The 14,425-nt window shown below is 33.0% G+C and overlaps 7 protein-coding genes and 1 pseudogene across 7 annotated transcripts, besides 9 other annotated features; 6 read left to right on the top strand and 2 right to left on the bottom strand. All coding sequences in view use genetic code 12, as the record gives it.

Moving 5' to 3' along the window:
• Positions 1 to 165: 165 nt before the first annotated feature.
• Positions 166 to 1,539, top strand: CD36_45380 (DnaJ-related protein, putative; the record flags this gene model as incomplete). Its single annotated transcript, XM_002420136.1, has 1 exon — positions 166 to 1,539. One exon carries the CDS (start codon positions 166 to 168, stop codon positions 1,537 to 1,539), a length of 1,374 nt encoding a protein of 457 aa, XP_002420181.1.
• Positions 1,540 to 1,884: 345 nt separating this feature from the next.
• Positions 1,885 to 2,151, top strand: CD36_45370 (iron-sulfur protein biogenesis, desulfurase-interacting protein, putative; the record flags this gene model as incomplete). Its single annotated transcript, XM_002420135.1, has 1 exon — positions 1,885 to 2,151. The coding sequence occupies one exon, from the start codon at positions 1,885 to 1,887 to the stop codon at positions 2,149 to 2,151; it is 267 nt and encodes an 88-aa protein (XP_002420180.1).
• Positions 2,152 to 2,398: 247 nt separating this feature from the next.
• Positions 2,399 to 2,709, top strand: CD36_45360 (annotated as a pseudogene).
• Positions 2,399 to 2,709: a sequence feature (in-frame stop codons; frame-shift).
• Positions 2,710 to 3,036: 327 nt separating this feature from the next.
• Positions 3,037 to 5,220, top strand: CD36_45350 (ferric reductase transmembrane component precursor, putative; the record flags this gene model as incomplete). Its single annotated transcript, XM_002420134.1, has 1 exon — positions 3,037 to 5,220. One exon carries the CDS (start codon positions 3,037 to 3,039, stop codon positions 5,218 to 5,220), a length of 2,184 nt encoding a protein of 727 aa, XP_002420179.1.
• Positions 5,221 to 5,479: 259 nt separating this feature from the next.
• CD36_45340 (conserved hypothetical protein) lies at positions 5,480 to 6,712 on the bottom strand (the record flags this gene model as incomplete). Its single annotated transcript, XM_002420133.1, has 1 exon — positions 5,480 to 6,712. One exon carries the CDS (start codon positions 6,710 to 6,712, stop codon positions 5,480 to 5,482), a length of 1,233 nt encoding a protein of 410 aa, XP_002420178.1.
• Positions 6,713 to 7,288: 576 nt separating this feature from the next.
• Positions 7,289 to 7,390: a mobile genetic element.
• Positions 7,391 to 7,567: a mobile genetic element.
• A 152-nt stretch (positions 7,568 to 7,719) lies between these two features.
• Positions 7,720 to 8,112, top strand: CD36_45330 (subunit of the prefoldin complex, putative; the record flags this gene model as incomplete). Its single annotated transcript, XM_002420132.1, has 1 exon — positions 7,720 to 8,112. The coding sequence occupies one exon, from the start codon at positions 7,720 to 7,722 to the stop codon at positions 8,110 to 8,112; it is 393 nt and encodes a 130-aa protein (XP_002420177.1).
• Positions 8,113 to 8,973: 861 nt separating this feature from the next.
• Positions 8,974 to 9,148: a mobile genetic element.
• Positions 9,149 to 9,193: 45 nt separating this feature from the next.
• Positions 9,194 to 9,440: a mobile genetic element.
• Positions 9,441 to 9,458: 18 nt separating this feature from the next.
• Positions 9,459 to 9,740: a mobile genetic element.
• Positions 9,741 to 9,997: 257 nt separating this feature from the next.
• On the top strand, positions 9,998 to 11,536 carry CD36_45320 (retrotransposon polyprotein, putative; the record flags this gene model as incomplete). Its single annotated transcript, XM_002420131.1, has 1 exon — positions 9,998 to 11,536. The coding sequence occupies one exon, from the start codon at positions 9,998 to 10,000 to the stop codon at positions 11,534 to 11,536; it is 1,539 nt and encodes a 512-aa protein (XP_002420176.1).
• Positions 10,670 to 11,437: a mobile genetic element.
• Positions 11,537 to 11,703: 167 nt separating the features above from the next.
• Positions 11,704 to 11,805: a mobile genetic element (C-terminal end of ORF2 and start of 3' UTR, separated from 4D by very A-rich segment).
• A 48-nt stretch (positions 11,806 to 11,853) lies between these two features.
• Positions 11,854 to 12,088: a mobile genetic element.
• Positions 12,089 to 12,099: 11 nt separating this feature from the next.
• CD36_45310 (zinc cluster transcription factor, putative) lies at positions 12,100 to 13,428 on the bottom strand (the record flags this gene model as incomplete). The annotated part of the gene is made up of 1 exon (XM_002420130.1): positions 12,100 to 13,428. The coding sequence occupies one exon, from the start codon at positions 13,426 to 13,428 to the stop codon at positions 12,100 to 12,102; it is 1,329 nt and encodes a 442-aa protein (XP_002420175.1).
• Between the last annotated feature and the right edge of the window lie 997 nt (positions 13,429 to 14,425).

Here is a 14,425-nt window from a genome sequence, read left to right as displayed (position 1 = left end):
AGATTCTTTGCCGGTCCAGACAAAGGTAAACAAAAACGTTCGTATATAAACAGGGGGGGGGGGGGAAGAAAAAAGGCAAAGAGAAAAAAAAAAAAATATCAGTGTTATCTTTGATTCAATACTTACAATCCTATACAGTTCATCTCATAGCATATCACATGGACAATGGTGAAAGACACAATTTATTATGATATCTTACAAGTTGAGGTAACAGCAACTGATGTCGAATTGAAAAAAGCTTATAGAAAACAGGCTATAAAATTACATCCTGATAAAAATGCCAATGATCCCAAAGCTGCAGAAAAATTTCAAGAATTGGGTGAAGCCTATGGTGTTTTACTGAATCCTGAAAGCAGAAAAATATACGATGAGTTTGGGGTTGAAGGAATGAAGGAAAACCCAACCATGCAACAAGCTGCTGATATAGATCCTGCCGAATTCTTCAACATGATTTTTGGTGGTGATTCATTTAAGGGATGGATTGGGGAATTGAGCATGTTGAATGATATGTCGAAAATGGGGGAAATTATCACTGAAGATGAAGTAGAATTAGAAAACGTTGAAGAGGAGAATAAACCGGGGAAACAGCATGGGGCTACTGATTCATTGAATGAGTCTGTTCAAACATTGACTATTTCCGATAACAACACGAAGGTATCTAGTAGCAACAATAAACCGACATCCAATTTAACTTCAGAAGAAATTAAAAAGTTGAAAAAGCAAAAGATCAATGAACAACAAAGAGAGCAAATGTTGAAGTATCAAGAAGAAGCAAAGCAAGCCAAATTGAAACGTATAGATGACTTAACAAGTTTATTGTTAAAGAGAATTGAAAATTATCAATTATCCAAAAACAATAAAGAAGCATTGGAAAGTTTCACCAGAATATTGCAAACGGAATTCGAAGATATGAAAATCGAAAGTTTTGGGATTCAATTGTTGCATTTGATTGGTAAAATATATATTGACAAAGCTAATGCTACTATTCATGCTTCAAAAACATTTGGTGTATCAAAAATATTTACTTCTGTAAAATCAAAGACCGAAACGGTTAAAAACGGCTATTCGATTTTGAAAACCGCAGTTGATGCTCAGTTATCTATTGAACAGATGGTAAAGGAGCAAGAACAGTTTTTGTTGTCACAAGAAGAAGGACATCAACCAACTCAAGAGGAATTGGTAAAACAAGCGGAAATGGAGAGAATTATCACTGGTAAATTCTTAGCAACCGCATGGGCAACCACAAAGTTTGAAGTCACTGACATATTGCGTAAAGTTTGTCATAATGTATTACGCGATAAAACTATTTCCAAGAAGGAAAGGGTTGCCAGAGCCGAAGCATTATTGTATATTGGTAAAGAGATTTCCAAAGTTGAAAGGTCTCCTGAAGAAGAAGAAGAAGCAAGAATATTTGAAGAAATAATGGCAGAGGCCCAAGCCAAGAAGTCTTCCAAAAAGCAAAAATCAATGAATAACAAAGAATTGGAAGAATATATGAAAAGAATGGCTGCTGAAAATGCCGAATCAGAGGAACAGTGATGTCTCACCTTTGTAGGTTATACTTGTTCATATGCACAGATATATTTATAGAATTGTGACCGCATATTTCTAACTTTCGAGTCGTATCTCAATAATTATATAGGAATATATTCATCGAGAATGAAACAACTGTGGTTTATGTGTTCAATGAAAGCCATGGAGAAACCAGTCGTGCACGAAATTTCAAAATCACCAGAAATTCTCAATTCTAAAGGGGAAAAAAAAAAATTACAATAAAAGAAATGACAATTACTAATAAGCACTATTATTGCATCGTATTCTGTTTTAAAGCTATTGCTAAAGGCTTATCAAATCATATAGGCAATAACAAATTTCATAATCATAATGGTGAACTCAAAACAGATTTTACAGTTGTATAAGCAATTATTAGAAAAGGCATACAAGTTTGATAACTACAACTTTAGAGAATATTCCAAAAGAAAAATCGTTGAAACTTTTAAGGCTAACAAATCCCTAACGAACGAAAATGAGATAAATCAGTTTTATAATGAAGGTATAAATCAATTGGCTTTGTTGCATAGACAAACAACCATTTCCCAGTTGTACACTTTTGACAAATTGGTGGTGGAACCATTAAAGAGACATCAATAATGATAGGCATGGACTTTGCTACTTTAGATTTATTTCCTTAACTATCAAATAATATAACTTGTATATATTAATACAGAATTGTTAATTATCGTTTGCTTCTTTCGGTTTAGCAATCTTTTTAAAAGGTATATCTTGTTGAATCTTGCAGGTGTCAGTTCTACTCTAGATTTGTAAATAATAAATCGGAAAAATGTGCTTATCAGGCGTATTTCATGGTTTTCAAATTTGCTGTTTAAAATGATACTAAATGATACTAAATGAACCAAACAATATGTTTAGTAATATGTGATGGAGTGATTGGGCACAGCATTTCGGTTTAATACACATTCCATTGCAAACAACAATGTGTCTCGCACAAGAATTGCGTCGATCTCTGAGCAAAAAAAACGTTTTGGTTTCCTTTTCGGGCCATCACCTCCACCTCCCTTTTCTTTCAGCCACCAAAAAAAAAAAAAAGAAAATAGAATAACAGATGAACATTTTTGCCACCATTTATCATCACAATGTGATCCGCGTACAAGCAAGTTAAGATATTCTTTTTTTTGCACCTTTTTTTGTTGAAATCAACAAAGAAATTCAATTACATTTAGGTATTGTATTACGAAAATATGAGTGTGAAACTTTGTTGATCTCTAAATAATGAAGGTCAATCAATCCTATTGTCCATTCCTTTTAATTATCAGTTTCTTTACTGCTGTTTCGGTGTTTCCCATTAAACGATATTTTTCGATTTTCTTTACCACCGTATAAATGGCTTGTCATTTCCTCGAAAAAATGTACAATATGTCCTGAAGGATCCAATTTTTTTTTTTTTCAGCTTATCAAAAATAGAATCTCACTAGACATTAAACTACTGCTTTCATCACACAGCTTTCTGCAGCAACTATGTTGGTATCCATTTTTTTGTTAGTCTTTGGACTTGCTTCGTCAGCTTTATCGTCATCAAATCCATATCGATACACACCGCTAGATATTGCTCAATATTCATGTGACGCCTGGATCAGTAACCATAAGCCAGTGTGTTTACCACCTAAAGTTTGGGGAGGACATAATTATGATTGCTATTGTAACTCCAATCCTGCTTTTGCTACTATTATGGATTGTTTTATTAATGGGTACAACAATGATTCCCTTATTATCAACGAATTTGCTCAAACTTGTAACATGACATTTGAATCAATGTTTGTAAAGTACTATTTAACTTTGAATTTCAACTCAACTTTATTAAGAAATTTGTCATTGGGGAAAAGATGGGGCAACACTTTAACTGAAAACGATTTTGCCAAAACACCAATTTTATACAATTATACTAATGGATCTTTTGCAGTATACAAAGATGTTTACAAGTTATATTATTTAAACACAAACAGATCCATAACCTATGGAGGCATATTGTTGGCATATTGGGGAGTTATCTTAGTACTTGCAATCATAGTTAATCTCGTCTTGAAAATGTACTTGGGTTGTATGATCAATGCATTTATTGGTAAAGTTGTCAACTTTTACAGAAAACATATTGGGTTAACACCTACATTTTCTCGAACAAAATCGAAAGAAGTTAGTGTCATGGGTTGGTTCTTGCTTGGAACAATTCCATCAAGATTAGAATCTATTATTTTAGGAGGCTTTTTAGTTGTCACAATTGCAGTTTGTGCAGCCAATATTCACCATATACCTAATAACCCTAAAGAACCTTCCATGGCTGAAGAGTTGTGTGATTTAATAGCAACAAGAACAGGTATAGTTACATTATATTTAGTTCCATTGTTGGTGTTATTCGCAGGACGCAATAATTTTATGCAATGGTTAACTGGTTGGAAGTTTTCTACTTATATGATGTATCATAGATGGATTTCTCGTGTTTGCCTTGCCTTGGTGTTTATTCATGGCGTTACTTATACAGTTGTTGACAAAATAAATGGCACATATGCAACCAACATGAAAACAAATAATGTTATTTGGGGTATTGTTGCATGCGTTTGTGGTGGATTCATTACCTTCTTTGGAATGTTGATATTTAGAAGAAGATATTATGAATTCTTTTACATTTTCCACTTGTTGTTGGTAGTGTTCTTTATTGTTGGGGGTGTTAGACACGTTATTGGTTTGGGATATGCAAACTACTTGTGGGCTTCAATTGCTGTATGGGTATTTGATAGAGTGATTCGAATTCTAAAATTGGCATCATTTGGTGTTAAGAAAGCCGATATTGCCTTGTTGGCAAATGAAACCATTAAGGTCACTATACCGAAACCTAAAAAATGGAGACCAAAACCAGGTGGTCATGCCTTTGTGCATTTTCTCACACCATCAACATTTTGGCAATCCCATCCATTTTCGTTTGTCATTGGTGGTAATGATGAGGAAGAAATTATGTTTTATATTAAAGTGAAAGATGGTATAACAAAAACATTGTATAACCGTTTGAGTCAATGCCCTGGTAAAGTTTCCACTATGCCAGTTATGGTCGAAGGTCCTTATGGTGGACATAGTCCGGGTCAAAGATGTAGACATTTGGTATATGTTGCTGGTGGTAATGGTATTCCTGGTCTTTATTCTGAATGCATTGACGTTGATAGAAGAGCACCTGAAAATAAAACAATCAAACTAGTTTGGGTTATAAGAAATTGGAAATCGGTGACTTGGTTTGCTGACGAATTGAAGAGGTTACAAAATACACGAGTGCAAGCCATGGTATTTGTAACTCGACCTGACGATTTGAGTGGATTTGACTCATCTAGCAATAAGGCTTTTAAACAACTGTATCAATACGAAAAGGAATCAGTTGAAAAAATTGAAACAAAGTCTGTCGATTTATCAATTTATTCGCATCCAAACTCAATAGTCGAGAATTTGCGACAAGAATTGGCCCATATTGAATTCATTGAAGGTAAACCATGTATGGATGCCATGGTGAAATATGAAACAGAAAAAGCGGATATGTCGTTGGCCTTTATAACTTGTGGGCATCCAATGATGGTTGATGAGTTGAGGGTTGCAGTGAAGAAAAACTTGGATAATACTCCACATAGAGTAGATTTTTTTGAACAATTACAAGGTTGGTCTTAGAAATTAGATTAGAATTAAAAAAAAAAAAAAAAAGCTATTGGTGTTTGGTTTGTATTTATTTATTTTTGTATAATAGTTAATTGATTGACTTGGTATGCACAATCCCGTACCAAACGTAAATTTCCCTTTAACATTATTTCCAATAAGCATCAGAATACAAGATATATTCAACAGTAATATACAATAAATATAAATATAAAGTAGAAAAAAAAAAAAAAACATCTCAAATGCTCTATTAAGTTTAGCTAACCTCTACTTATTAAAACCAAGGAAGTTTATCATTTCCTTCCCATATTATATCAGACTCACGCAATTTTACATCTTCTTTAGGATCATTCATCAATATTGCAGAACGGGAAGGGTTATCGATATTAACTTGAGCATTCCATTGGTTGATCAAAGTATTTTTGACACTTGAACTGATTTCTGATTCCCAAATTACTATTTTGGTAGTCTTCATACCATTCAATATTGGATTTTTAATCAAGTGGGTTTTCAATAAACTTAATAATTTGATAGAAACTTCATCTTTTGAATTCTCGTCAAAGGAAACAATCTTCAAAACAGTGACATAGTTTTCCGGCTTTGATTGATTGTTGAAATCCATTGTCCAAATAATGAACCCAGCAATTTCAAGTTTAATACCAAAGTATTTTGGTTCAACCAGTTCTAATTTTGATTTTATCGACTCGTATGATTCATTATAGAAATCAATAGGTTCATGGGCTTGTTTTGATTCATAAAATATTTTATAGGAAATATACTTTGACCTCAAATGAAACCAATCAATGATTTTAGAATTTGGCACTACTGTAATACGTGACTTCCCATCCTTAAGAACTTTTACTATTATTTCTTGTTCATTTTGTTTGTTATAACGTTCCATCAACGAATCAAATTGATGATACCCAATCAAATCATACTTCATATCAGACGTGGTTGCAACAGAATCCAGTTCACATGTCAATGGAATGTTAATCAAATCAACCCCTTGAGACAAAAATCCATTTTTAGAATAATATTCACCAATTTCAGAATATAAAAAGACAAATCCCCGTGATCCCAACAATTCTTTTGCTTCAACAACTAGCTTATCAACCATTACTCTAGCATATCCGTTACCACGATGTTGTGGGTACGTATAAACACCACCAATACATCCACTTAAAATGTCTTCTTGTTCAACCACATTCTCTTGTTTGTTCAAAGTATACTTTTTACTTTTACGTATTAAAAATTCAATAGAACACAACGGGGCTTTATCTGTTTTGTTTCTCAACATAAATATCAATAATTTATTAGGAGGTGTAGTTGCCATTTTTGATTTACCCAAGACATGCTCTCTCAAGACGTAATCTTTAATTGATAATGCCCCTTTCCAAGCTTGAGCATTTTGAAATCTAGTGAAATCTATGAGTTCTTGTTCTGTCAAATGAACTAATTCAAATTGTTCTTGATCTGGGGAAGATGAAGAAGAAAATGTTGATGGCATTATGAGTGAAGATTAAGACAAAACAAAACAAAAATGAAAAATTGGAAAAACTGAATTGACCCCTTTTTAAATACTCTTCAATGTGGTGGGTAGATAACAAACACAAAGCAATAAACTCAAAATGTGACTTAAACAAGACTTGCAGTTTCTTACAAAGAGTCTTTTGTTTTTAGGTGCAACCAATGAATTTTAAGTTAAAATAGTGGTAGTAGTTGCTTCCACTAACGTTAACCCATCGCGAGAAATTAGATTCTAGGTGTCGCGTAACTCTCAATTAGGAAAGTTATCCGATGACTTCTGGAACTATAGAGGATTTTCATACATTTATCAGTTTGTGGCTGACGTTGCTTTTAGTTAGATTCTAGGTTTATGGTGAATGGGAGTTTTACATATCTTGTTTACCTGCCACACCAGATCTATTCCAAACTATGATGCGTGGCATTTGGATAAATGAAAATTTTTGGGGTAAAAACAGTGAACAATGCTTTTTCTTTTTTGCAATAACACTTACCGAACAAATTAAAAGTTGCCTTAAAAAATCTCCATACAAATGCTTTATATGGAGGAAGATTAAATTGCCACACAGTCAGTTCCAACATACAAGGAATGTCGCTTAGGCGGACAGACAGACTGAATGTGACTGTTAAATAATATAGTAACTTAATCCTCCCAAACTATTGTTGTTCCGTGAAGATTCTCTATATATTTGTTTTAGTTTACACGACCAGTTATTATCCAATTTAATACCATTCTCTTTCTTTGCTATCTATATATTATTAAGATTATTAAGAACAATATAATACCCTAGCTTTTCTACTGTTAAGTATGGTCTGAAGAAGAGGTACCGAAACATCAATAGTATAAAATTAATACATACTTTGAAGAATAGAAATTCTTGTGGAAATTACACCCGAGGCATTGCGCACATTCAAACAAACAACTAAAAAGAAAAATTTAGAAAATCAATTTTCTTCATCCAACAACCAAACTCGGGACACAATACAATCATGGAGTTGTTACCATCAGGACAAGTCAACACGTCCACAGAGGTGACATATGAAGATCAATTAAAAATCAATAAATTCTCCACTTTAATATCTAAAAAAGATGAACAAACTCAGGAGCTATCCACGTTGAAAACAGAAAAGGAATACCTTGATGATTTATCCATTGAATTAGAATTGATTGATGACGAAGAGAAAATACAATACAGAATCGGTGATTGTTTTGTATTCTTACCTAAAGACCAGGTGTTACAGAAGATAGAATCAGATGCTAATAGTTTGGAGGAAAAGATAAATAGTATTGAAGAACTAATTGATGGGTTTGATGAAGAGTTGAAAGATTTAAAGGCTCAATTGTATGACAAGTTTGGTAACAATATAAATTTGGAACGATAATAAGTAGGAGGAAAGAAAAAGAAATCAAGAATTTATTTAAATACATTTATACAATCTTTCATTTATTTGTTTACTCTATATATTTAATCAACTCATGCAACAAATTCTCTAAACTTGAATAAAAGCTGCAATAATCAGTAACATCAATAAAAAGTCTCTACCAAATAACGCTATTAGTGAAAATAAGAACAATTTTCATCATTTTTTGAAGCGGTCAAGAAAACCGAACCTAAGATTTCAGAGAATTTGAGCAGACTACATTTCTAATCATTTATAAAGACAATACCTGAAAATATAATATTACTATAATTTATACAACAATCAAGAATATACTAAGCAATATAGTATATTCTCATCCTATTAATACGTAAATTTTTGGTTAGTAGCAAACTATCGAAGTGATGATTTCAACGTCTTATTTCCAAATGACGAAGTGGACAACAAAGTTAATATTCATATCTTATTCATGAATCAGAAAATTACATGCTAAGGGAAATCGCCCACTCGTGCCACTGGCCGATTTAACGACTTGCTACACAGATTCGTCCCCACCGTTCCACTGGCCCTCAACACGAAGGATCAGTCTTTTCTGACTTGCTAAACTGGATAAGGATATAGAACTACCTCCACCAAGCAGTAAATAATCTGCAGCAATATTAATAATGGAATTGTTTTCAAAAAAAAAACAAAAAAATCTTAAAATATTGAGGAATTAATGGCAATTTATACTTTTTTTACTGATGTAAAGAGAAGAAATCAATAATCACTTATAGTTATTGTGGAGTACATGTATTTTAGGTTAGTGTTACGTAGATTGCGTAAATCCTGTATATAATCTGTGTATTCAAGTTCTAGCTAAATTGTTAGGATTGTGGCGCTGAAGACTGCATAGAAGGTGATTCTTCATGTATTGTCATTGGCGGGGATATCGGATAAGCTAGTGAACCTCCGACTTATGGTCATTGACGTTCTTGAGCCAATCAGAACCATCTTTGTCTTACCCCCCATAAGCTAGAAGTGGAGAAGACCGAATGTGAACTCGAAACACATTTAAGTAAGATGAAAGATAATCATAAGAGATTGAAGGATTCCTAGGTTTTATTACTCAGATATTACGACGGACAATATATGTTGCTCTAACTTTCTATAGATTCGAAGCTAATTATCAGTATGTAATAATTGAAAGTAATAAAATATGGATTGTCTTCCAAAGAGAAGTAGTATATAATAGAGAATAATAAATTAGCAATTATAAAGGATTCGTCGAACTCCCTGAGTTGAATTCAAAAGGACTGCACATAAAATATTGCAGATCCTGTTTTACAACAATATACACACCTAGAACCTGTAACTGTATATCCGTCTCAGCGGAAACAGTCGTGATTATAGTTTAAGAAGTAGCAGTAAGTCATTACCAATAGTAGTAGTAGTAGGTAACTATAGTAGAGTACAACATTAGAACGATAGTAATAAAGTGATGGAAAAGTATCGTATAGACTATTAAGGTGATAGTCTACACTGATTATATTAATTCAGTAGTTGGTTGATTATTTGCTTAAGGTGAGCAAGTAAATCTAGTTTTAGTAGTTAGTGGTTAGTCTCTAAACGGAATTCCACAAGTTTTTAGTTAAAAAATGTTAAGATCTGATGAAAGTTACAAGATGTTTAACTTCTTGTTAGTGGCTAATGTATTTTATAAGTTTATTGCTATTGGCTGACAGTCATACGGTTTACAATTTTGCATTACACAAAGATAATCAAAAAACTGGATCTAACCCACTAGACAATTTTGACCCCATAGATTCCATATAATCGTATTATACTTAACAGAATTGTAGGTCTCATATTTCTAAATTCTTAGACTACTCTATTCTCTAACGACAACATGACGATTCCTGTTTTGTTTCCAGACGGCCACGCAGAAGTTCTATTTCTCGAGTTTAAAACCGTTGACGTAGCCCCCTCTAATGGTACGGCTTCAGCTGATCCAATGGATCACTTGGAAGTTCGATTTTCCTCTTTGAACTTGCTTTGCAAGGATAACAAGCGTCCTCGTCATTCTAAAAAAGGTGGTGACAGAGTGAATAAATATTGGAATAAGCAGACAAAAAGAGCCACTAAACGCCGTCATGTTACCAAAGCACAGAGGGATATTAAATTAGAGGATGCTCGTCAAAGAGTTAGATTTCAGAGAGAGAAAAGGACCCGTGATGGATATGAAACAGATTGCGAAGTTATTTATCTTAGTGATGATGATGAAGATGAAAATCAAGAACAAGAGAATCCTGATACAAATTTAGAAGAAGGCTCAAACAGCAGAACTCTTGTCAGAGTAACCAAGTTAACAAAAATAACAGATGTCTTATTAGGTCCCGCACATGCCGCAATTGAAGATATTGACAATTTAATCAAGTCTTTCCCTTATATATTCAGAGATATTCCTCTTGCATCCCTTGGAAAGAATGATATTACTTATGAAGGAAAAGTTCTTAAAAAAGGTACCAAGAAAGTTAGACGGGTATGTGATATGTTGTGCTCCAAAATAAACGCTCCATCTTTATCAATTGCCTCAAAAAATTTAGGACATAGTGGCCAAGGAGCACAAAAAACAACAATTGAGAAAGAAATAAACCAATTGGTGAACGACCACCAGTTCATTGAGCTTTGGGGGATGCAAGAGGCGAAAATAAAAAATGACTTCGATCCTGAAGACGTTGATATCTGGAAAAATAATACCCCCATGCATTTTAAAAAATATAGGCATGGGGATTTAACTGGTTTTACGGTGTCTGACACATTGGCAGATGCTCAAATAGCTGCCTTGGATGACGAAGGCAGAATTTCTGTTATTCGTCATTCATCACTTCCCTTTATGATTTTTAATCTTTACTTCAAAGTAAATGATTATCGTCATCAAATAGGGAGTGCAAAAAAATTAAGAGATGCTTTAGTTGCTGCTAAACAAACAGGTTTTCCAACTATAGCTTTAGGAGATTTTAATTCGGTGGTAGATTACAAAAGAGATACAATTACAAAAATAAAAAATCCAACCGAATACCAATTTAAGCCCGGAGAAAGAGATCTTATGAAGTTCTTGAATACGATTTTTAAGCTGCTCGGCCTTCTAGATTTGTTTCGTCATGAAAACCCCGATGTCAACCAACCGACAAATTTCCCTTACAAAGCCGGAGATAGAAAAAAAAGACTTGACAGGATATATGTTCATCGTTTTTTACTCGATAACTACATGTATAAATTGTTCAAGGAGAATAGGCGTATTTCAACCCACGACGTCATTCTGCTCATCCATAAGGATGATAAAAAATACTTAGCTCACGAAAAAGTTGAATTAGAAAAACAAAACATAAAAATAGAAAAAATAAGAGAATACGAGAAAAAAAATATAAAAATACAATATAAATAAAAAGCAATAAAAAAAAAAAAAAAAAAACAATAAAAAAAATAAAAAAATTAGAAATTAAAAAAAAAAAAACAATAAAAAAAGTATGTAGATTTATAGAGTATAGTTTGTATACAAATATAAATTTGCATATTTTAAAAAAAAAAATTACAAATCAACAACGCCACCAGATTAATAAGTACCTTGTTGTTTTACTTAATCGAGTAAAACGACGGCAGCGGTAATAAATGGGTCTTATTACTTAGCTGCGACTTTTTAGGTACTTATTTTTCCGTGATACTAGGCGACACAGTACTTCCCATATTCTTTAGTTAGCGTATATTTGTGTGCAAATATTCTATTTTACTTGATTTTTGTATACTTTTATTTTACATTACTTTTTTATAGGACTTTTTATATCTTTTCTTTATCATCTCATCTTTTATACAATATATTCTTACAATTATAACTTTCAATTAAGAAATACAACTTCTTATTAGCATTCTCCTACAAGTTCTTAAGTTCCTAGGAAATTCTACCAAACTATAATTAAAGACTAAAAGTGTAAAACAAACACACTGCATCATTTATCGATAAGATTCAACGTGAGGGTTATTTGCATCTGCATCTGATGAAGAAGAATCTCTCTTTGACTTTATCTCCCAATATAATTTATGTTGGGCTAAAAATTCGTTCATATTAACCACTATTGGCAACAATAGGTGTACTGAATTGATATATCTATCCATCAATTCAAAAGAACGATCTTTTCCCGTTGGCAAGTATTCCATAATATCATTAAGTATATTTGAATTCTCACCATAGGTATTTGTTCCATACAAATAGTTAATTGAAGTAGCAGTATTGACACGATATTCATTAAATGAATGGTACAAGGATGAGTTCTGCGTTTGAGTTTTCATTAATGAATCTGATTCTGGTCGATGTGGTGTCTGTTGTCGTGGTTGTGGTTGTTGCAGTTGTTGTTGTTGTTGTTGTTGTTGTTGTTGTAATCTTTCAGAAAAGGTCATAGTAGGTGAATTTACATGACTTGGGAATGTGATCGATACATCTTGATTTGCCAATGGAAACGAGCTTGAGTTGAAACTGATTTGATTATTTGTCTGTGTTGTGAAATTGTGATTGAAATAACTATTTGTCATATTGTTTGTGGCTTGATTTACCATAGGAGATTGAATTAAACTTCCCATTGCGAATGGATCAGCACCAGAAAATGGTGATTCCAAAGTTGTTGTAAAACCTCTAAGGCTGTTCAAGTTAGAATTTGTTTCAGATTTATTCGGGAATGTCAATATACTTGCTGACATATCCAATCCCAGTGGTTTAAATGCCCCATCATCAATACCAAGTTGTTCACGTTGAGTCTGGTTAGAATTTTCAATAAAATTCTTGTTATCAGAAACAGTGACAAAGTGTTTTTGCTCGACTTCTTCTATATTTGTTTCTAAACTTGAGGATGTAGCTAATGGATTGGTTACTGTTGTAGTTGAGGAGTTTGTAGGACAAGAAGATAGCAGGGACTGTGTATCTTGGCTCTTTGTTGCTTCATCAGATTTCAGTTGCCCTTTCTTGCTTTCTTCGGCGGAACTCGTCAATCCTCTCAACTTCTTCTCATCGGCAGTTAATCTGCTAGATTTTTTACCACCACGACTAATTCTTTCATTAATAAAGTACTTGCATTCAATGTCTAACTTGGTACATTGAGAACATGGCTCTTGCCGATCACATTTGATCTTTTTCGAATGGCAATAGACACATGATAAAATCTTACGTTGTCTGGTTCGTTGAACTTTTTTCACAATTTTACCATCTTGTATGATCTGGACATTAGGGTTTGGTATCCCAGTCACGTTGGTAGACATTGAAAACGAATTGGATTCACTAGTTTCAACCATAGTTTTTTTAAATGTAAGGGGATAATACAGTTACTTCTGTCAGAAGGAGTATTCAATTTGAAAAGAAAAAAAAAAAAAAAATGAAGAGTGGAGCTGATTTACAGAATGTAAGAAACCTGTCAGCAATATTTGGTTAAATGCTCAGAGTGAGTGGGGCAAATGATTCTCATGAAATTAATTAAACAAAACAAAAACACAAAAATAAAAAACAAAGAAATTAATTTTCAGGAAGAGCTAAATGTAAAAAAAAAAACTAACAAATAAAAGTCCGGAAAACTGAATGAAAACTGATTTCACATCACTCTGGACTACGTAATTAATTATTATTATACTTAATTGTGAATCTAAGAATGACAAGCACAGGTACATCAGCCACTCTTTCATCTCGGACATTAGTTGACGCACGGGGCAAATTATCTATAAAACTGGTACTGCATTATTTATCATGGATTAAATCATTTGTATAAAATGTTTGGTTTTTATTCTCCCCTCCACCCAACCCCGCCAATTCATTGTTTGGTTTTGTCAGTCGTTTAGTTTTTGTTCTGCAGTTGCTACCAAAAGTAAGGCTGCAACGGTGGTGTTTTTGGCACCCAACAAAAGACCTTCGCAAAAATAATCAAACTAACAATGGCTAATAGACAACTTCACACGACTTGCCACAAAAATGTCTGGGAAACAACAATAAGGTTATGGAGACTTAATTCGGATTTTAGTGTATATTCCGTTATTATAAAAAAGTATTGATGGAGTATTTTTCTTGTCTATTGTTACTATTGAATTATTGATTCAAATGTTTCACAATATCAGTTATGAATATGAAGAGACCCCATTGGTCTAGCGAAGTTTCTAAAATGGGTTATATAAAAAGAATCTACGATAAAGAGTAACATCTTCTTTTGTTCTTTTTTTTTTTTTTTTTTTTTTTTTTCGTTTGTGGCCAACTAGGTTTATTTGTGGATACCTAAAATTTGTCTATAGATAATTTTAATAGGGT

This window comes from Candida dubliniensis, chromosome 4, assembly GCF_000026945.1.
Source record: "Candida dubliniensis CD36 chromosome 4, complete sequence".
NCBI lineage: Eukaryota > Fungi > Ascomycota > Pichiomycetes > Serinales > Debaryomycetaceae > Candida > Candida dubliniensis.
Note: the sequence above shows the minus strand (reverse complement) of the source record. Positions and strands in the feature narration are given on the sequence as shown.